This window comes from Euprymna scolopes, chromosome 39 (assembly GCF_053919585.1).
Source record: "Euprymna scolopes isolate OS-2025 chromosome 39, ASM5391958v1, whole genome shotgun sequence".
NCBI classification, from domain to species: domain Eukaryota; kingdom Metazoa; phylum Mollusca; class Cephalopoda; order Sepiida; family Sepiolidae; genus Euprymna; species Euprymna scolopes.
Genome location: NC_136520.1, coordinates 25726886 through 25750451, shown reverse-complemented (window position 1 = coordinate 25750451; position 23566 = coordinate 25726886). Strand labels below are relative to the sequence as shown.

General features: G+C 35.2%; 1 protein-coding gene across 5 annotated transcripts in view; it reads left to right on the top strand.

Annotated features, from left to right (window-relative positions):
* LOC145263682 (rho GTPase-activating protein 23-like) overlaps window positions 1-23566 on the top strand; it is a 693682-nt gene that overhangs the window by 612845 nt on the left and 57271 nt on the right. For 3 of the 5 annotated variants that reach the window (XM_080120564.1, XM_080120567.1, XM_080120566.1), the window contains one exon: window positions 18497-18607. The exons of the other annotated variants lie outside the window; for them this stretch is intronic. In XM_080120564.1, coding sequence (XP_079976690.1) covers window positions 18497-18607 — 111 coding nt within the window. The remainder of the gene's footprint in view (window positions 1-18496; window positions 18608-23566) is intronic. 5 annotated transcript variants of the gene reach the window in all.

The following is a 23566-nucleotide window of genomic DNA, read 5'->3' as shown; positions in this document are numbered from 1 at the left end:
CTTGTGGTCTTGTCACTAGTAAGGGTGCTGGAGGTAAACGTTTCATCTGGGTTGATGTTACCCGCCTGATAGTCAGGGACCCGAACCTTGGATTAACCACTAAGGAGGCTGTCCTATCAGCAGGTACAAAGTACCAGGACTGCTGTATTGCCATTTGGTGAATGGATTCTGGACCATACAGTAGTTTCCGGTAGGGCCTCTCGATGCCATACTAGTGGGTAATTGTTACGGCTTTACCTTATCATGTGCCACAAAAAAAAAAAAAAATTTCTTGTCTTTTTCTCTTATTTTCCCTCTCTGTCCTGCTCCAACCAAGTCTACCGACCCGCTCCACAAACCCCAAAACCTCAATCATGACAAATCTTCAAAAAAGAAACACAAACCTAGAACCCCCATCCACCAACGTAGACCCCTACTACCAGGTCTCCTTCTCCAACATCAGGGGTCTATGTTCCAACCTTCCAAAGGTTGAAACACAATTACAGGAGACGAAACCGGACATATTCTTTCTAAGTGAAACTGGCATAGGGCCAACCACTTCTCTAGACGAATTCATAATTAAAGGATACTCTAATTTAACATCTAAATCTGACCCCCAAGATGGCCATGGGCATGGAATATGTGCCTACATTAAAGATGGCTTTCGATGTGGTAGGTATATCTCCAGAGAAGACCCTAATTTACCTTATATGTGCTTTCGGGTTGCACTAGCTTACACCACTGCATTTATATTTGCCCTCTATCGCCCCCACAACAGTGGGGTTACTATCTTTAAGAGCATATCTGAGAAAATTGACCACATCCTGTCTGCTCATCCTTCGACTAACATTCACATTTGCGGTGACTTCAATGTCCATAATGTGAAATGGCTGACCCACTCAAATAAAACCGATGACCAGGGGGAGGTTTTGTCATGATTTTGCCATTGCCTATGACCTCACTCAGATTGGTCACGAACTCACCCGTGTGCCCGATACACCCGGTCAATATGCAAGCTTTCTAGACCTTTTCCTCACAACTTCCCCTGAGCTGTGTTCATGTTCTGTTCTATCTCCTCTGGGATCCTCTGACCACTCTGTTGTAGCAGTTAAGATAAAAACGAAATGTAATATCTTCAGACGTACCTCTCCACCGTACTGTATATCTATGGCTGACTGGGATAGCTTCCGTACATTCATATCTGACCTACCTCTGCATGCCATGTTTAAAAAGGAGGTGTCCTCTATAGTATCAGACATGACCGAATGGTTAATTATAGGCATAGACCGATTCATACCATCCAAAAAAATTCCAACAAAACCCTAACAGCCAGCCATGGTTCTCCCCTGAATGTGCTGCTGCCATCGCACGCAGAAATCACTTTTTCCATAGCTACCAACGTAATAGATGTACTGAGACTAAAGCTGCTTTCAGGACTGCCAGCAACCACTGTAAAAGAGTAATAAAACATGCAAGAGAGCTATATGCTCAGTCTGTTAAATCCAAAGTAGCTGAGCAGCGGCTTGGTTCCCACCAGTTCTGGCAAATAGCAAACAGGATCTTGAACAGAATGTGAGTTCTATCCCAACTATCATCAATGGACCTGAGGTAATCTCGTCAGCATCAATAAGGCAGACTATTTCGCCAAGAACTTTGCAGCTAATTCTACCCTATGCGACAATGACCATCAACTCCCTGTATTTCCTCCTATAACAGACAACCCGCTATGCAACATACAAATATCTGTGCTTGAGGTTGCCAAGCTAATCAAGAACCTTGATTCCAGTAAAGCAACTGGCCCTGATGGCATTCCAGTTATAATGCTAAAAAAGCTCCAACCAGAACTTGCCCCCATACTTACAAAACTGTTTAAGCGTTGCCTTAAGGAGAAGTGCTTTCCAACACCCTGGAAAACCTCATCAGTATGCCCTGTAGTTAAGAATTCAGGTGAAAAAGTCCTTTCCCATCTTAGTACAGACCAATAAGTCTCCTGTGTGTCATGAGTAAGTTGTTGGAATCCATATTAAATAAGGAAGTAGTCAACCACCTCAACAGAAACAACCTTCTTAGTGACATGCAATATGGTTTCCGCTCTGCAAGATCCACAGCAGATGTGTTAACGGTTATATCGCATAGGATAAGCGAATCTCTTGACAAAGGCTTCCTTTCTAGGGCAATTACTCTTGACATATCGAAGGCCTTCGATAAGGTATGGCATAAGGGCCTACTTCACAAGATTTCCAGCTACGGTATTACTGGAAATGTTTTCTCAATCATTAAATCATTTCTCTCTGATAGGTTCATAAGTGTAGTGGTTGATGGGCAGAAATCAAAGGCCCACAGTATTAATGCTGGAGTCCCCCAGGGGTCCATCCTGGACCCAACTCTCTTCCTGATCTACATAAATGATCTCCCAAAACACATACTTAAATCATTCGTTGACATCTATGCTGATGACAACACATCAAAGGCCGTAAATGACAAAGTTCTCTCTAATTCTCTCTCCTCTGATCTTGAGCACGTGGTACAGTGGGGAAAGAGGTGGCTGGTCACTTTTAATGCATCCAAAACTAAGCTTCTTTTACATCATTAATGCTCTGATCTCCATCTGGCATCAATTGAAATGGATGGCTCTCGTCTTGGAGAGGCTCCATGTTTTGACAAGCTTCTGGGTTTGACCTTTACTCCTGATCTGAAATGGAACACGTACATCAAATCTGTTGCCAGGGATGCTGGGAAAATGGTGAGATCCTTCTACTGCTCCAGAAGATATCTCACTACTGATGCAATTCTCCATCTGTATAAAAGCCAAGTATGTCCAAGGATGGAGTACTGCTGCCACATCTGGGCAGAAGCTGCTAAAAACAGCCTATCCTGCCTTGACAAAATAGACTCTGTGGTTTAGTGGGGGATGCCCTTTTCTCTTCCCTGCAACCTCTCTCCCACAGAAGAGACGTTGCGAGCATGTCTTTGTTTTATCATTATTTCCATGGCAGGTGCTCGTCTGAGCTCCAATCCCTCGCCCCCCTCGCCAATCTTTCACGAGAAACACCCGTCTGGCTGAAACTACTGTCAATAATTTTACCCACTCTTTATCTGTGCCTAAATCCATGAGCAAAGCTTCTTTCTTAGAACTGCACACCAGTGGAACTCTCTGCCGCTTGCCTGTTTCCCACCTGACTACAACTTGGACATCTTCAAGTCCAACATAAACAAACTCCTGACAAACCGCCCCCTTAAGTAAGACATTCTATCAAAACCCCCAATACTAATGATTACTACAATACTATCTCATTGATTACTATACACGCAATAACCCTTATCCCTGAGTGGCCTCCGGGCCTTGATAAGTGGTGACCCCCCCCCCATGTATAAAAAAAAAAAAAGAAACTAGAAAATCAGAGTAAAAAATAATTATAGCCTGAGTGAAACGCTTTCTCTAAATATGACAGATGTTTGTCCAGTGGCGGCAGATATGAAAGTATGATTCTATTAAATGCTTAAAAACCGATTCTTTACTCTCTCTCTCTCTCCTCACTCTCTTTACTCTCTCTCTGGTTGAAAGTCATTTAACAATAAAAGGAAGGAGCAAAAGTGTTTTTCACAAGTGAATATCCGAATATTTCACGGCTTCTGACTGTGAGGTTAAATCTGACATTTTTGTTATTTTTGTCAAATGAAAATATAATATTGATCAAGCCTAAACATTAATATTAATTACTATTAATATTACTAATATTAAATCGGTGAAATTGATTGATGATTTTATTTTTTTTATAAATATGAACCGATATTCGCCCTAACTGATGATCAAGATTTTATAAATTTTTACCTAATCATCTTTTCACAACAAAAACATTTTTTGGTGGTTTTTGTTTTACTACCTTATGTATTTTTTTCTAAAGAACTTTTTTGGTTTCTGAAGAGCCCATAGATTAAAGATTCGGGTGTTGGATGTTATGTGAATGAAATAGTCTGTAAAAAGATTTTCATAAAAAGAAAAAAATGATCAATGAAGTTAATAAAATCTGGGATATAGCCTAATATTTTTTATTATATATAAATTAAACGAGTTAATATGTATTTATAAAATGAACTTAAAACCAATATATTTTTTTAAAAGTGCTCAGTACTGAATTAAACTTTATAAGTATTGATTGTGTAATATTTCTTGACTCCAACATTAGGTTGCTGAAACGTAATTGCATTTGTGCAAGCTGGATTAAATGTTTCTAAAATATATCGTAAAAATACATTCTAGTTACGACAGAAAATCAATCTACAATCATGATTTTTATTTATTTTTTCTTGATATAGACGAATATTTATATTCACTTTTTCCATATATATATATATATATGTATATATATATATATATATATATATATATATATAATTAGAAAACTGTGGATCTTGCTTGCTGGCTTGTTGTCTCTGATGATGGAGCGATTCTGTGTTTTAAAAGGGATGACAGGTGAATTTATATATATATATATATATATATATATATATATATATATATATATATATGGGCGTGGCTTAGAGGCTAAGAAATGAGGGTGAAGAGTTGAATGTTTTGGTTTTGATTCTAGCTGATGGCACCCAAGTCATATATATATATATATATATATATATATATATATATATATATATATATATATATATATATATATATATATATATATAGTTTGATCTACTATATATTAGGTTTAATACAGATAGAGGATTGTCTATATAATAATAAATATGTAATCTGCATGAATTAAAATATATTTAAGTGGTGTATCTTCTGACCGAGCAACACTGGGTGGCCTGTTAGTATATGTGTGTGTGTGTGTAACGCCCTCATGATAAATTGCCTTGCACAAGATACAGCTCCATCATTCGTTGTCAATCATCTGAAACACTTTAAAGTGTGTTCCATATTGAGGTCAATGGCCCAAAGCCACACGGTAAAACATAGAAAGGACTAGTTGATGATTACCTGATCCTATCGGGTGACACAAGCAAAATGGCAACAGATGAGAGAAGTTAAGTCATTCACAAAACATCTAACCTCAGCATGAGACAAGATGATGAAATATTAAAATAATAATAGCATAATATTAATTATATATAAAGATTTATATTTTAGGAAACATGTATGTATTTTACTTAAAATAGAAAAATAAATAAATAAAACTTTTTTTTTCTATGTGTTGAGACTTTCAAAATTTGAAACTTATTCTAAGTAAGATTTTTTTTAAAAATATTTTTTCTCCTCAATTTGTTCGTATTAATCCCGGAAGCAGGAGTGAGGGGTGGGGTCTCCCATTGAGGTAGACAATGTTCATCAAGGTATAAGTCAACACTGGACGATGTGTTATGTCCTTGGTGACACGTATTTGAATAAAATGTGTGAACATCTCATGACGCATCATATATACTTATGAATATTTATATTATAGAAATTGAAAAAAAAATGCAATTTTAAATAAATAAAATCATTATTTTTATTATTATAACAAAAATTGCATATTTTTTGGTTTTCTATTTTATATAATGCTGGAAACTATTTGAGTTAATAAACTGAAAGAATTCTTGAATTCTATAGGCCAAATGTTTCAATATGCAATTTTAGTAAAAAAAATATATTGTTTCATACTTATGAAGTTGTTTTAATTGTTTAACATAAGCTTAATAATTAATAAATTATATCGATTAGATTTAGTTATTAATGGGTAAAATTAAATATATTCAAAACGTATTTAATAAATTTTAAACTCTTCAAACCAAGTATCCACAAATATTCCTCCACGTCCTCTACATGTGCATGCATTTCATAGAGTTTAAACATTATTCATTATCACATTTTATAAACGTTCTCATAAAGAATTCTTATCAGCATGTTTTATAGTGTATCATTAGATAGCTAGGAGTTCTAAAGTGTATCATTAGATAGCTAGAACTCCTCTTTCTACCGCAACAGCAAAGAACTTTTCTTTCCTCATGTGTGTAGTATCAAACGGATTTTCCATGAATAAAGTATCTTTCCAGAAAAATTTCCCATTTGTGGAACACATTATTACATGACTCTTTCCCTGTGAACTACAACATAGTTATCTTAAACTCCAATATCAGCAAACACTTCTTATAATCGTCCTCATAAGTAATAAAATTTTGTTCATTCCATTGATTGTTTTCAATCCTTTCATAATGTTCATCATCCAACTGAGAATCTATTCATTCTCAAGTGGCTTTTGACCTTGATAAGTGGTTACTCATCAAATGCAGATTATCAGGTAAATTTTGCTGAATATATTAACTTATGCTGGGATAATTAACTGGAATTGAAAAAAATCGGAACAATTTGAGCATAATTTCCAAATCCAAAATGATTTAAAAAAAATATTTTTGTTGTTAAAAACTGCATTTTCTATTGTTTGTGCTGCTGATAAATTAAAACTATACATAATGATAGTAAATCGGTAAAAATAGCGTGAGAAAAAAAAAATGGCATAAGTGAAAAATATAGATTAAAATCTACTGAATTAATCAAAATCTTGGTGGTAATACGTAAAGGGAAAGCAGAAGTTTGTCATTTTAAAAAGAAAATTGCAAATAAATGAGGATTCTCCACTAAATGCACCACTAATAAAATTCTACCGTTTTAGGTGATTTTAGAATCTAAATTAGTAATTTGAATCTGGAATTGAGAACAGAATCAATAATTGTATCGAAATTAGAGAAAATGTTGGAATCGTCCCAACACTAGTTACAACACATTTTTTGAAAGAATTTAATAAGAAAAATATTTAAATTTATATGAGTCGTGAGGTATTAAAGATATCAAACGGGTATAATTAGTTTGTCAGAAAAAATGTTGAATTCGACATATGAAAGTAGGTAATGAGCTTGTAGGAATAAAAAGTATGACATGTTGAGGAGTGAACTTAAACAAGTTCACTTCCGAACATGTCATACTTTTTGTTGCCAAGTATAAATATGCGTGCATAATCAAATTGTCACTTATTGTGATTCCACATCACGAAGGCAAGGTATGCAACGTGTTCGACGTACATATACTCATTAGGCGGATTATTTTGTTCCGTTTAAAACCAAATTATACCATCCCCTTAAAACTAATATCCATTTGTTGGAAACTATTCAGCACATATGGCAATCAATCAGGCTAAAAGGAACGTATTCTTCCGCAACATAAATACCTCCAACAAGTAGCAAAATCCCACCCCTTCACTGTCGAGATCTTTAGATGCCAGAAAACTTTCTACTCTAAAGGTTTTTTTTCTCTTGAACTGCTAGATTTTGGAATTTCCTCCCTGTTTCCTGCTTTTTTGACTGTACTAACATGCACAATCAAGTTGACACTTATTGGCATAAAACACTCTAATAGTTCATATGTAAATATTTCTTGAATAAAATAGTATTTAGATAATAGTTATCCACTTAAGGATTAGCAGCCGATCAGAGAATGAACTTTCTCATTTGAGCATCTCTGTCTTAATTTAAACTGGCTTTCTTATGTGCTTTTCAGTTTATTTGTTTGTAGATCAACTATTAGCTGACAGAATGCTCAATTTACTAGAGATGCAAGTCATCCTCTAAATTTTCACAGGAGTTGTGCTTTTAATAAAGCGTGGACGTCTGCATCATCTTTCTTGATGAACAAATTAAAAAAAAATGGGAGGTCTTTTTACAAACACATTTTTTATATTTCTTTTTTTAAGGATATCTCACTCATTTAGTACTTAAATTTTTCAAGTTTATGTGAAACAGCATGTCAGTATGATTATAGCTGGATAAATTCAAGAATATGTCAGAAACTCCCTCTATTCTTGTCCGAGCCATACTCTCTGTCCTTCATCCATCCTTCTCTTTGAATACTATTTTTCGCTTTCCCTCACGCATCATCTGGTCAAAATGTAAACAAATTGAAAGAAACCTAAACTATTTTTACTACCAACAGATATAATTAGATTGACAGACTTATGGTCAATATAATTAGATTGACAGACTTGTGGTCAATATAATTAGATTGACAGACTTGTGGTCAATATAATTTGATTGACAGACTTATGGTCAATATAATTAGATTGACAGACTTATGGTCAATATAATTAGATTGACAGACTTATGGTCAATACGTGCACTGTCTTTATTCTGGTTAAGAGATAACTTTTAAGGAAATATTGAACTAGTAAGGCACCCCCCCCCTGCAGTCACTACTAACTGCTTTTAGAGAAAACTCAAGCAATGTATTTTGAGACATTTGTAAAAAATTTATATGGCTTATTCTGATTACTATTGACATCATTGATGTTATTTTACGTTTCAGCTGATTTAACCTCCAATCTTTCTCAGGTACATCTTGTGAAACTCTGAAATCTGTCATGAATTTGGACTGAATTCGTAATATAATGTGGATCCGTAGTGCAACAGATAAAGTATGTTAATAATTATTCAAATATTATTATGCAGAGGTTGGAGGTTCAATCCTCAGTACACAATACTAAGAATGTAATTGGATCAACTATTTCAAACTTCTAACCAATTATTGCTGACGGTATAAAAATCACATGAATTAAATAAGAGTTCGGTTTTCTGGAGTTCAAGCTGGTGTACCTGAAGAAGATCAGAGGTTACATCAGCCGAAACGTTTTTAGAATAACATCCAAATTATCAATCCTCATCTAAAAAAAATCCCAAAAGATAACACTAAAAGTTCAACTCTACCTCATAAGATATGCTTGTCTTCTTTACGATTGTAGTATGTGATTTCTAACCCAAACGTTGATTAGGATGTAATCACTACTGCCGGAAACAGTAAAGCATGATTTGCCTCCCTCTGACAAAAACAAAAAAATGGGAGGAAACGCATAATAACAGTGTCAACTGGTTCTCTTTCGAAGATTGCTTCACTGATTCTATTCTGCTATTTTTGAGCCGGTTTTTCTTAATCTTTAAAACAAAAGAGTTCCTGCTGTATGCTTGGTGTTGCCATGATCACCTATCCAGCTGTCTAGTCGGGTGGCTTTCTTTATCCTCAGCTTTCTTCCTCTCTGTCCCGTCCACCCTGCTACCCCAGTACGTTGATCAGGTCAGTTGCTATTTAAAGTCATTTTTAATGCATTAAATGACCTAATCTAGTCGAAAATGAAAGGTTTGACTTGTGGAATGTCTCTCCGCTATTACGGTTTTATCAAAAGGTTCGTTTGTATGCATGTTCTCAAAGAAACAAAGAGATTATATCTTTTATCTAATAATAGTAGTGCGTGTGTGCTTTTTTATCATAAAAAGTAAATAAAATAATTTTTAAATAGAACCTGCTATAATGTAACACCACACAAAATAAATGATAAAAATTTAAGTCACTTCTAAACACAAACTAATCATAAGAGTTCAACAAAAATATTTTAAAATCTGATATAAAGCCACAAATCTATATTTGTGATGCAAATAACTTTAAGAGACAAAAGACACAAAAAAAGTCTGTTTTGAAAATCAAATTGGACAAATATTGGTCTGTGTTCTAAAAAACAAAAACATTTATTTTCATTTGAATTTATTGAATTTATATTTAATCTGATCACCCGTTTCTGATTACTAATAGAGGAAGTCGATTATCATCTGGCAATTGCAAGCCGTCTTTTTATCAACTCGAAGAATCACTATGTACTAGTTGTATAATGGAACAATATTTCCAGAATCTTTCATATTCTTTTCCATTAAGAGATATGAGTTTGTGTTATGGGATGGTGTTGATCTACTTTATTTTGTGACTATGTAGACTTTTCTAGGCATCACATGCAGAGAGGAACCTACGTCGAAGGACAAGCAGTCTTTCTGTAGCATATACGATTCTGTACTTTTGAAACTACACATTTTTGTAAATTTACCACCGTGTTGCCTAATTTATTATAGGCTTTTCAAGGCCACAACGTTGTATACGTGTTATATAATTTATTGAAATTAATAATGTAATAGCATAAAATATAACTTGATAGAAAATTTTACAAAAGTCTAAACTTTTGAGGAACTCGGAAAACAAATAGAATAACTGAAAGTTAGGGTTAGAATGTAACTTCTTTCTAATTAACGAAAATATCACAAAATCAACAAATTTGCCTTTTGGTTTATGCGTATTTAAATGAATTTATCACCACCTCTCAGAGGCTTTCCATGCATTGTATCCCCCGTTGCACGGAAAAGGAAATGGAGCAAATGCATTCCTGTTATTTGAGGCATCCTACTTTGGAGGGGGGGGGTATTTGGCACTGAGTGCCGATAATGGAAGCCACCCTACAAGGGTCATTCCAAAAGTAAAACGTATTTTTTTAACTAAAAAAATGGAAGAACTACAAGGAGGAGTGTGGTGCCATTAAATGAGCAACCTTTTGTGCACCAGAATTTAATTTTCTACATAGTCACCACCATTCACAGTGCATTTTTGTCAGAAATTCAATGATGCATCTCTACTTCTGACTTGCATTCATAACAGGGGTTGTCTCACACTATCAGTATCTGCAACAGAGAGATGAAACTTTCAAGTCATAAATGTATAAGTTTAGTATCATAACAATGCAATTTGCAATTTCTTATCTATTCGTGTGGAATAAAAAAAAAAAAAAAAAAGGTTTTACTTTTGTAGCACAATCATTTGCCGGAGAGAGTTACTCGGTTTATTTGTATCATGAGGACGTCTCTGGGTCCTTGGCAACGTGCTCCCCGAGTGTTGAACACGAAATAATAGGGATATTCCCTTTAAACTAAATTGTTGATACAATGTTTGCTGTGTGTGTTGGTGGTCTCTTCTTCTGGCCTTTAATTGGTGTCATTACTGGCAGGGCTCCATTGGCATTGATGGTAGGAACTACTGTACTAAAATTGAACGCTGTATCAAATAGTGAACAAAGAGACATTTTTTTGTTATAAAAATCGAATTTTATTTACATAATTAAGGAGCATATTTAACTGAAACCCTTTGAGATCCATTCGACACCGACTGTGATCAGATCCAAACTCCATACACCTATCCTAGTTGATGCTCACAGCAAAACTGTACAATACAATTAAAACTGTACAATACAATTAAACTGTACAATACAATTCTTCTGTCTTTGCAAGAGAGAGAGAGTAGAGTGGATGAAAAGGAAGAGAGAGAGAGAGAGAGAGTGATACATTTTTGCACAAGGCAATTTGGAATGTTATTTTGGTTTTCAAATTTTGTTGTCGGTGAGGTAGTCTTCACCTTTGTACCTGTGCACCTGATTACATAAATAATTTTGGATTGCAACCTTCACCTGTCAATCAAGTTGGCAGGCTGGCTGACGTTTAGATATCTGCATCAACCTGGCTCTGTGTATCTCCCCATGAGTATAGGACAAGTCTGATACAAGGACCCAAAATGTGAGGAGCTCGAGAGATCCCTTATTCATTGGCCACACTTTTGGAATGCCCCTCATAATGGTTTTTAGGTGATAATTTTCAAAATTGACTTGAAATAAGAATTGCTATTTAGATGCATTTGAATATCGAAAGCTGCAGCTAGTCCTGGAAACATGTTTACCAGAGAGAACAGTTGGAAATAAGTCTTACACCATCCACCATGACTATGCAATTCTTACAGCCACGTACCTAGAAAACTGGATTTTTAAACTTGACATAGTGATATGGGACAAGAAAGAGGAAGAAGCAACCTTAGTAGAAGTTAGTGTCACCAATGATGCTTGGTTAAACAGAGCTGAGAAGAAAAAGATAATGAAATACCAAAGTCTTATGTATGACATGAAAAGAAATTGGAATCTTAGGAGGATCTCTATTATTCCAGTAATAGGAGCAACCGAACTCATGAAAAAAATTTCAAGCTACCCGATAGATATACTCTGTGAACCAAGTGCAAGAGAGATGCAAGCAATTGTACTTAAAGGGACAATTAGAATCTTAAAAAGATCTCTAGATTGGAATACTGAGATAGTGAGTGAATGTCTGACATCCGGTAGGATATCCCATCCCCAGCTAGAAAAAAATAATTTAAAAAAAAATGAATGTATTCAATCTGCCCATTCAGTGAATAAAATGCGACTGATTGACCAATGAACAGATCCTTTTATAGTTAGCTGTCCTTAGCAAAATGCTATTTTCATCATATCTTTAAAAAAATTAATGTCGCCACATCGACCTTTGCAAAACAAACAATAGTCCCAAGTTTATTTTAGTAGAATTATGTTGGTTAACAGTTTGTTGAAAATTCTATGTTCTTCAAATAATTGGAAAAATTGCGGTAAATAAAAATTAATCGAAATAATTATTAGATCAAGTCATGACCTCTCAAAAACAAGATACAAATTGACATGGAAGTACAAGTGTTCATTAAGATTCATTTTAACAGCTAACACATTGAATCTTCTTAACATGATTCATAACATTATAGATGAAGTTATATTTTTTAATAGGAAATTAAAAAATATGCAGATTTGGATCGTTTAAAAACAAATGGCAACACAATTTGATAAGGCAAAAATTAAATTAAAAAATTGTGTGAAAAACAACTTAAAACCATAATTGATGAGTGACTTTTTTTCTTTAACATGGGACAATCTTTTTATATGTGTAGCTATGCAGAATATTGTACGTATTATGCTTAAAAATGTTTACATTACAAAAATCAAGCCTTGATGAAAATAGTAACTTCTTGAGGGAAAAAGGCTATTAATGAGACAAGAGAAATAATTGTACATTTATGAAGAAAAATATCGAAGTTCGATTATATCTAAAATTTATCAAAAAAAAAAAACGAATTATCACAAGTCGAAATTGAATGAAATTTCATTATAGCTACTCATTTTCATGCATTTCACACAGGTGAGAGGGGTTAACAGCACAAACTGAAAATTTGGGTGTGGCAGGTTCAAATTCAGTTAGTTCCACAGAAAACTCACATCTGACCTTGTGTCTGACCACCTGGAAGGGAGTAAATAAGTACTTGTTTTCGCACATTAAACTGTCTGGTTTGTGCTACCAAATTCTGGCCTTATTGGCAGCAATATTAAATGGTTCCCTTTCTCTTGAAGTATCATTGACAAAAAAAGAAACAATAATTCTTAAAATAATAGAACATCTAAAAATAGCCATCTTTAAGTTTGGCTATCAAGAGACGCTCTTGTCCAATTTTGTTTTGGAGTCAAGTAAATTGGATTCGTTAAGTGACCATCTAAGGCGTCCAGGAGTCGAGGTTTAATTACCCTCACTCCCTATTCTCTGAAATAACAAATATCAACCACAAATATAAGCTTGTTTATGTCTGTCAGCACTAAAAATAGGTTGATTATTTCATTCTTATTTTCGATAAACTTTTTTTTTTTAACTTAAAAATTTTTTTAACTTTTATTCATCCTCAAGTAAAACATTGCTACTAAAATGTAAGTGGCTACTGTGATAGGAGCTAGATTTATAAAGTGTTGCCAACCAGGGAACTTCTGCGATAACTAACTAGCATAGTGTTATCACTGTTGACATGGGAAAGAGTCTATCAAGTATGTGTATGCAGTCTGATGATTTATGAAAGTGGAGCCTGGCCAGTGAGGGTTGAGGATATGCATTGCATGGAGAGAAATGATATGAGAATGATGCGATGAATGTGTAATGTGAGTCTTAAAGAATTCTGATGAGCTCAGAAGAAGAATAAATCTAGACAGTATAGGAAGATCTATTCAGAACAGGAGCCCTTGATAGTATGGCCACGTTGAAATCATGTAGAAGTATTGTTGAGTCAGATTGAGTAGAAGTCAAGTTAGCAGATCCAGTTAAAAGGGAAAAACTAAGAAAAATATGTGAGGAAGTGATTGGAATGAACAAGAGAAAGAGGAATAAAGACCTGACCCGAGATAGGTTAGTTTCAAAGCAAATTTCTTAAAACTGTTGCACGCATGCCAGCATGTAAAAAATAAAATTAAAAAAATAAAAATTGACACCGATGAAGATGATGATATCCCAAGCAAGGCATGTTGCCACTGAAACGTAAGGAACTACTGTGATATGGGTTAGATTTAGGAGAGGACCTGGGCAGAGTAGAGCAACAATTTTTTTTTTTTGCATTACATTTAATTTTTTGCATGTTTGTATAGTTTTGGGGAAACCGAGTAAGTAGGAAATTCCAAAGGCAAGCATTTTGGTGTATTAGAATAGAAAATTTTCTAGCATTCAGGAATTTATACAGTGAATGGGTGGGATTTTGCTACTACTTGAATAGATCAGAAGATATTTATGTTGTTTTTTTGTTTGCTTTTGTCTTTTGTTCACAATTCATGGGAATTTGTACGGTCCAGAATGGAGAAGACAGAAATAATTAGTTGGGTATATCTTAATTGAAAAATTAACGTTAAATTTGAGTCTGTCTAATTAGAGCTTGTATAGACGTGTGGGGTAAGAATATATTTCTGACCACATGAACTACTGTGAAACTGCAGTAAAGTATTAAGTTTTTTTATTTTTATTTATTATTGTTATAAATAAATAAATATCCTAACAGAGATCCCAAACCCTATATTACCATTTTTATCTTATTTTTTTTAATCTCTATTTTATAAAATTTAGTCTATTTATATATTTTTTTGTATTATTCACTTATAAACTAATGACGCGATCATTAAAATTTTTAGAATGCAGCTGTTAAACTTATGTTTTATGCACAGAGGTATAAAGAAGGTGGAGAAGCACTTAGTGAAAATTTTTGTGAACTTTTAACAATATCAATGTTCCTCAAATTTTCGTTTCTTTAGAGTATTTTTAAGGAAGCATAATGCAACCTCTCATTTGAAAATTCTAGTCTTTCGTATTTTCTCTTTTTATAAATGTGTGTGTGTATATATATATATATATATATATATACACACACACACACACACAATGTAACTCGGATGTAAGAGACCCGAATATAAGAGCTTTTCTCTGGTCCTAAATTAATCTGTGATGATGTACCTTGCTATCCGGATATAAGAGTTTAGGGACCGGGGGAGGGGGTATTTTATATCCGGGTTACACTGTATATATGTGTATGTAGGTGTGTGTGTGTATATATATATATATAATCAACGTTAATACAATTTATCCTTTGATACTAGTTTTGGTATCCCCAAATTTAAGATGTAAACATTTTTCCGGAACTGCATCATTTTGTTGTTTTGACGTTACTTTTGGCATTCTCACTTTTTTAAAAATTCTTTTTTTTTTCTCCAACTTTTGTTCATTTCTTTTTGTCGCCTGAAGATGATTCAACATAAAATCGAACATGTTAATGATAGTTATGGAAAATTCATTTTATATTCATTATTATTATGACACAAAAATCATCAGAAAATTTTTTTTTTTTAATTATTAAAAGGTGGTATTATCAAGTAGATAAATTCTGTTAACTATTTGCTTAAATGAAAGGATACTGTTTAAATACTTAGCATTGCATGGTACTTTCAATTTTTTTTGTATTTCTTATTTTCAAAATATGCCATTTTTCCCCCCTAAATTTTATAGTTTTATTTCAATGAAATACAATTCTGTATTGAACATGTACAAATTAATAAAGAAAAAAATGGCATCTATACAAAGATATATCCAACCGGATAGATTATTTTCTTAGAGGAATTAAATTAAATGTTATTGTTCTTAACAACATGGACTAACGTTTAACAAAATAAAATGGCTATTCATTATGAAATACTAATTTTGTGGGACAGAAGCTATTGATGGCAAGTTGAGAATACAACTGACTTAATTCTATATATTAGATAAATAATGGTAATGTTAATGTAAATAACATGATTAATATCTGCATAGTAAATAGAACGGACAAACATTTAAAATTATGACTAAGCCTGCTTATGTCAAAATTGATTCTATATTTATACAATGAGACCAATTACAACCAGATGGTAAGGTAGTGTCCAATGAATCTTTTTTTTTCTGAAGAATATAATTTCAGGTCTGGGGAATTGAGATGAGAAAGCAGTTAGAGGGGTGGGGGTGGGGGCTAAATAGGGAGAAAAGTGAGGTAGAGGCTGATAAAAGAGAGAGGGTGATTGTTAAGTAGAGAATATGAGTGGTTGTTGCGAGTAAAGTGAAGGTGGAAGAAAGAGTAGGAGTGGTAGTAGTAGAATGGGGAGCCCGAATGAAAAAAGGGGAGCTTGTTTATGCGAGGATTCAGAAGATTATCTGAATAAAAAAGGTTTGAAGTTGTTTGAAAAATTTTTTATTTATTTCAATTATGTTTTGATTTTACTTTAAATTTATTCGGTTTAGACTAATTAGATCAGTTTATTATTTGGAGTTCTCGCTCAGGCCATCATCATAGATTACTTACTGACAACAACCGGTGATGTACCTTGGAATCTGGGTGATAACAAATTTCTAATGTTCTTCACCTCTTTCGATAATCTTTGCAAATGAATTTGTTTTATGGCAACAGCCACTTTCCATTGACTTCTCGCTGGCAGCAATCATTGATCTTCACTGGAATTTGGGTGGCAGCAAGCTTCTCTAAGGTTCTCTTTACACTCATCTCATGGAGGCCTGGTTAGTGTATTTCCTCCTCAGTCTTTCCATCCTCCTTGACCTTGAATTTGTTAGGAAGGATTCTCCTGACATAAAATCAAACACAGTAGTGATTTTTTTCTTTAGGCTTTTCTCAGTGTAATATCATACTAGGTGATCAGAAGTTACTGACAGTTTGATTAGCTTTAGGAGAGAACTTGTGTTATACAGCCGTCTCTGTCGACATTTGTATTCTCGCTAAACCATGAATCACAATCAAACTTCATTTTTCAAACCAACTACAAATATCTCTGTAATTAACCTTCCATTTGACTTCCCTCCAATTGGTATATCATTTTTTTGATTTATCCTTGAATTCCTTGAACTATACCTAATATATCACAAAAGGCAAAATAAAAAAATTCGTTTGAGCTGGTTCACATATCCAACATCTTGTATATGAAGTAAAATCATAGTTTATATATATTTTATATAATTATAATTTTTATTAAACAGAATAGTCTTCTCAACTAAAATTTGATAAAACAATTTATTTTCTTAAATCTATATGCCAAATATTGGCCCATGTTCTTAAAAAACAGAAAATTTATATTTTCTATCGATTTTGTTAATTTTAATATTTAATCATGATCAATGTCTTATTGTTTTATTAGTCATGAATAGAGAAGGGTGAAGGAGTATTTACTATCATTGTTATCTACTACGTCTGCCATCTATAGTACTGGGAGGAAATAAGATGACGTCATTTCATTATTGTTCTCCCACTCCTTTGACATATATTTGAGTATAGACAGGTTAGAAAGGTGATGTGTGGGCTATGTATTTAACAACATTGCAATTTTGTATCAGTTGCTGTGGAGTAATCAGCCTGCTGCAGTTAAAGACAAAGGTTGTGAATTCAAACCTCACCCCTGGGGCTAATTATTTTTACTTTGATTTTTCTCCCAAAATTAACTTATATATTTCAACTTATCATATTAAACAAATGGTGTCTACCTTTTTTTATTATTATTATTATTATTATTATTATGATTATTATTATTATTATTATCATCATCATCATCATCATCATCATCATTATTTATTATTATCATTATTATTATTTATTAATACATGTAATTTACAGAAATTAGGATCTGATATTACTTCAGTTTTCATCTATTTCCATTGCCTCACACTTCTTACACACTAACTAGTAATCATTCCAATGTTGGGATGAATATTCTCCTAGTTTTATATAAAGTAAACTCGATTTTCCTCCTAGCCTCCATGATATTTTTTTTATCTGCAAACTACATAAAATCTGTTTCCTCAGTGTTTTCCAGCAAATATTGGGCCTTGTTGTTAAAACAAAAAGTTATTTTCAATTGATTTTATTGATTTTCATATTTAATCCTGATCAGCATTTTATTTTTATTTGTTTTAAGTTAGGGAAGTCGGAGAAGTTCTCACCCCCACAACCGGAAGTCCTAATACTATATCCATATCACTGGCTACTAATTTAATAACAGATATTTCTTTGTATTTATGGGTGAAAATGGTAGAAAACAAGTCTTGGTTTGTTCTATTCGCTTTCTTTCTACTTTTTCTTTTGTTGTGTTTGGCTGACTGACATTCGACTCTGAAGAAGGATAAGCGGAAAATAGGAAAAGATCGGAAATCAGACACTTTGAAATATGTATTTAATACCAATTTTGCATAGTTTCCCAGTACTTTCAGTCAGTTACTTGGCCGTATGTGGAGATGAGTTTACAGTTTGAATCTCATCTAGTACATAATTATTTTTACTTTGATTTTGTTGAAAAATCAATTTACACATTTTAAATTAAAAGGTTCGATTGTTTACTTATATTTTTTTCTATAATCTATGTAATTCACAGAAATTAGGATCTGGTATTTTGTAAGTTGGTCAATGATGCTTAAAAATGGATTAAAAGCATTTAATTAAAAGACATTTTCTTCTCTTTGTTTGTAGCTGATAGCAGCTTGCTCGGCATGTCCAGTTGTACAGACAGCAAGGATGACTTTTTCTCCAGTGCGAATTATGGGGGGTCGGATGTTGTTATTCTTCGAAAGAAAACTGATGGTAAGACACCCTCCCCTTTATTTTTTTTTTTTTATAGACCACTTCTCTGCTTTGATCTTCAGAATATTAATACACCATATATATATATATATATATATATATGACTCACGTGCTATCTTCTGAGTAGAATCTAAATCCTATAGCAGTCGCTGATATAAATAGAATGTTATATTGAAGACATTAGCTCCTAAAATGATTGCCAAATTTCATCCACTAGTTTTATCTGATTGTTCAAGCAGTGACAGAACAAATTAACCCACCATATTCATTTGATTTTTTTTAGGTTTTCTTTCTTTTTTTTTCTTTTTAGTTTTGTAAATATTGTATATTGGATATGCCATTATTATGATCTTAATTACTAATATATTTCAATTTTATTTTTAATAAACACTGTTTAATTTAATTTTTTCTTACAAAGCAATACATACTTCCCCATAACCTGTTGCTAAACCGAAGTCCGAATTGCAACGCACCTTTTCTCTGCCACTATTGTATAAAAAACAATTTCTTTGGCAATATTCTATATTGGATATGCCATTATTATGTTAAATAAATTTGTTTCAATTTCATTTTTAAAAAACACTGTCTGACATTATCATTTAATTAATATTTGCAAATTAAAAATTAAGGAAGAAATCCACAACAATCAGACAAAACTAGTCTATAAAACTCAACAGCCACGACATCAATATAATCATAAAATCAACATGAGGAAACCTGTACTCTAGGATAAAGCATGAAACTGGCACGATATCTGAAACTGATGTCAGTTTGGCATAAGACATCAAGATTGTATTTTTGATTACTCCTATAACTATTCGCATAGTAGTTATTTTCACCCTATTTCAACTAATGTAACTATTGAAATTTAGTAGTTGAGCTAAAACTAAAACTTCATGACTCCTTGAGAGGCAATGGATACCCTCTGTAAGGGTAGCTGTGTGTATGTAATTGTGTAGAAGGGTTGCAAAATTTTTAACCACCTTTCTCTTGATCTAGCATTGCCCGATTCTAGTGGCAAGAAGTTCAGAAGAACTGGAAACAATGCCAAGATAAGCGGAGAGCTCATACAGCACCTAGTATCTCCAAATGGTCACCCATTTTAGTACTGAACAGGTTCAACATTGGTGATCTGCTAGGAACTTATGCATCCAATGTGATCGTGCCAGGAACTTATGCATCCAATGTGATCGTGCCGTATAAAAGTCTTTACATCCCTATTTCCAACACATCCCCTCTTCCTAAGAGTTTCATCTCTCAGACAAAATGATGTCATGATGGAAGAAATCAGCAACTCATTAAACTATGACAATGAATTCTGTTCATATAGAGATTCAATATATAAGCAGGCTTGGAGACTGCATTTTGATTGGTTGTTAATGGATATTTTATTATATAAATATTGCTCAATTCAATCAAGAGTTTTTTGTCAAATGGATGCCAGTTTGAGCCTTATGCCAATAAATGTCACTTTGATTCTCCATCTGACTTTCTTGATGAGCCGAAATGCGAAAATAAGAACCAAAATGAGAATAGTAGTCCAAATAATATAAATAATCCATTTTTGGCGTTTCTACAGAATTGGGACAAGATTTTGTAGTCAATTAATGAAGTTCTCCGATACAAAAACAAGTTTCAACTGTCAAATAAATTACAATCGTAGCTTCCAAATTATGCAGTCGAAATCGCCTGAATATTACTGATTTATTAAACAAAACAACTTTAATCATGTTAGCAGGTGAAAAATTGCCGCCATCTTGTTTAAATCAAAACTGAAAATTATCTCCACTTTGAACTCTCTTGTGTTTTACGATCGTTTTCATCAAATTTTTTTACCTTATCGATTTTTGTAATTTTTGGATATAATCATCTTAAAAATATGTGGAATATGTAGATACCATTGTTTTCATGTGAAATTCAGTATTACAATTTCCAAAATTTCGTCCCAATAGTGTAGAAGTGCCCGTTTTCATCTAAAACAAAAACAAAAAAGACTTTATTGGTCCCCCAACAAGGAAGGGTTGGATCTAGTAATTTACTTCTGTTTGTCTGTTCACACTTTTCTCAATAACCACACCTTGGATTTTTTTTCTTTTAATTTTGCACAAACATAAGTCATGGTGAAAGTAAATTTTTCACTCACGGAGGGGGCCCAACATGCTTGGTTTGTTTCTTTTAAAATCAGAATTTTCCAATAACAGTAGATCCAGCTTTCATTTGTTTTTTAAACATAAGAGTTATCACTAACATTTCCAATACAAAACTTATTTTCTAATCAACAGCTTAAAGTCTTAAAAATTAATTTGGAAAAATAATCAGATACTCTAGTACAGGGTGACCCCAAAAAAACAAAAGCTAAATGGAGGCCATCTAGAACATATGCTGTAGAACGGAGGAAAAAAGGCCAAATACCCTAGTGTTTTGATGTGATGTTTTGAATATAATAAATTAATTATGACCAAAGTTTCATTTCATTCGAACAAAACACTAAGAAATGGGGCCTAATTAGAATTGGGGCCCGTTTTTTTTTTTGGGGGGGGGGTCACTCTGTACATGTCAATTAATCCTTTCATATTATTATATAATATTTTTTTGCATATTCAATGCGAGCCGTTACCTCTCCAACATACTCCCAGAGACTCCGAACGTCGCTGCAATGAAAGAACGCATGTTCTCTCGTCTCCTCCTCCTCTTCATCATTGCAGCGTGGACAGGGGGAATGATAATATTCTCTATCCCTGTAGTCCCTGGCTAGTCTGCCAAAGAATGGCAGCGTGTCCCGGACTAGCCTCCATGGATTGAAAACTCTGAATTGTTGATATGGCTACTGGCTGGCGCTCAACTCCACAGCGAGAGAACTTCCCCCCTCGACAGATGTAGCCGCTCCACCAGCAGATCGTTTGCGGTGTCCACCACTAAATCCTCATATAGCCTCCTCCTAGACCGCGCAAGGTCACTGGACCCTGGCAATGCCCTAAGGGTGGCTTGGCATTCGGTGAGGAAACACGATTCCCCCGCCGGTCTTCTGCGACATTCAGTGGCAGGGGTGGATATGAGCCGTGGGAAGGCTTGCTCCACAGTTGGTACCCAGTGTGTTTCCTCTAACAGTGTCCGACTCAGGAACGCCAATCTTTCGGCGTGCTTATGACTCCGTAATTCAGGCATTCCTAAGCCTCCCTTGCCAAGTTTCTGTGTACAGACCTGTCTACAGACATACGGCTTTCCTCCCTTTCACAGAAGTTTAAACAGGAGGCGCTCTAAAGCCTTACAGCGGTCCGCAAGCAAGAGAAGAACAGACAAGCAGTAAAGAATCAGCGGAAACACATAAGTAGCACATGCCTCCACACGACCCTTCAAGGACAATTTCCTCCGAACCACACTCCAAGGATCTTAACCTGGCCATCCGTCCAGCCGAACACACCTGGAAGCGAGATACCCCGGTCCAGGTGCCCAACCGCAGGCCAACGATTGACTACGGTCCCTGTGACAACTTCATACTCAGCGATTGCCTCCATCACTGCTCTAATATCGCTTCGTCGCGCAACAAAAACGGTGATATCATCAGCGTACGTGGACACCCTGGCAAATTTGCCGCCAGGTAGAGCTATGCCGCGCAGGACTGGTCTCGTCGCCTTGTCCCTTAATTTACAAAGGAAGGGCTCCAATGCCAGGATATATAACAGAGGCGACAGTGGACAACCCTTGTGCGCCGACCGAGAAACCCCAAAGGGCTCCGACAACCTAAATGTACTTGGAGCACTACCGCAGGATCACGATACAGAACAGAGACCCACTTGCGGAAGTCCGGACCAAAACCAGCGGGCTCTATAACAGATTCCAAGAAACCATGGTAGACCCTATCGAACAACTTGGACTGATCTAAATTGATCAGTGCGGCTTCCGTGCCAGCTTCTAAACCCTCTATGATCGTGCGCACCAAGTGCAAGTTGTTTTGAATTGATCGACCCTTCACAGCATAGTTCTGATCCGGCTCGACCAAGTCACTGACGTGCAGTCGGTTTGCAAGAACGCAGGACAAAATCTTCAACTCTGTGTTTAGCAGAGTGATGAGCCTATAGTCATCTAGATTCCCCCCATCAATGCCGTTCTCCCTTCTTCAGAAGCGTGACCACTCCTTTGGTAACCTGCCTAGGAATCGAGCCCTGTGCAAACCATTGGTTAAACACGCCTTTCAGAAGGGTCACAAACATGGGCATCAACCTCAAGAACAGTCCGTAGGGCAGACCATCGAGTCCTGGAGATTTGTTATAGCCAACCTGCTTCAATGCAGTAATGATCTCACGCTCCGTAACCATCCCCTCGCAGCTAGCCGCTCAGGCTGCAGTAAGGCGGGGTGATCCAGCTAAATAGCTGCCAAACTCCTGGCCGCGGAGTCTGGGTAGTTCAGTGAAGCACTCCTCCAAATGCTGTCGAAACCTGTTGCAAATCTCTTCTGTCGATACGAGAGTGTGCCCTTCCAGGTTTTTCACCTCCTGAATGTACCCGTCCGAGCCACGTCTTAGGGCGGCCCCACGCTCAACAACGTCAACATTTACAGCTTCGTTGGAGACTCTTTTTAACCTAGATCTAACTACTTGACCCGCATATCGCTTCCTAGCCAAGCGATCCAGGTCCCCCTTAACTAGCGCTAGCTCTGGGGGATCCCCCCCCCCATGCCACCGCCCGGGTCATCCTATCCTTTAGGTGCCTTTTGGTCCAAGCCCTAGTTAACACGAGGCATTGGCTATATTGGACGCCTAATGGTAGCCTTAAGTCTAACCCACCAGCTACTCCTGGTAACCGCCCCCACTAACTCCTGCTGAATTAGTGTTGTCAGCTGCTGCCGGAAGTCTTCCAACTCCAACAAGGAGGCGTTCAACTTCCAGTAGCCAGCCAACCTAGGCCTATTACCTAACTTCAAACGGGCCATAACTAGTTTGTGGTCTGAATGACCTAGCC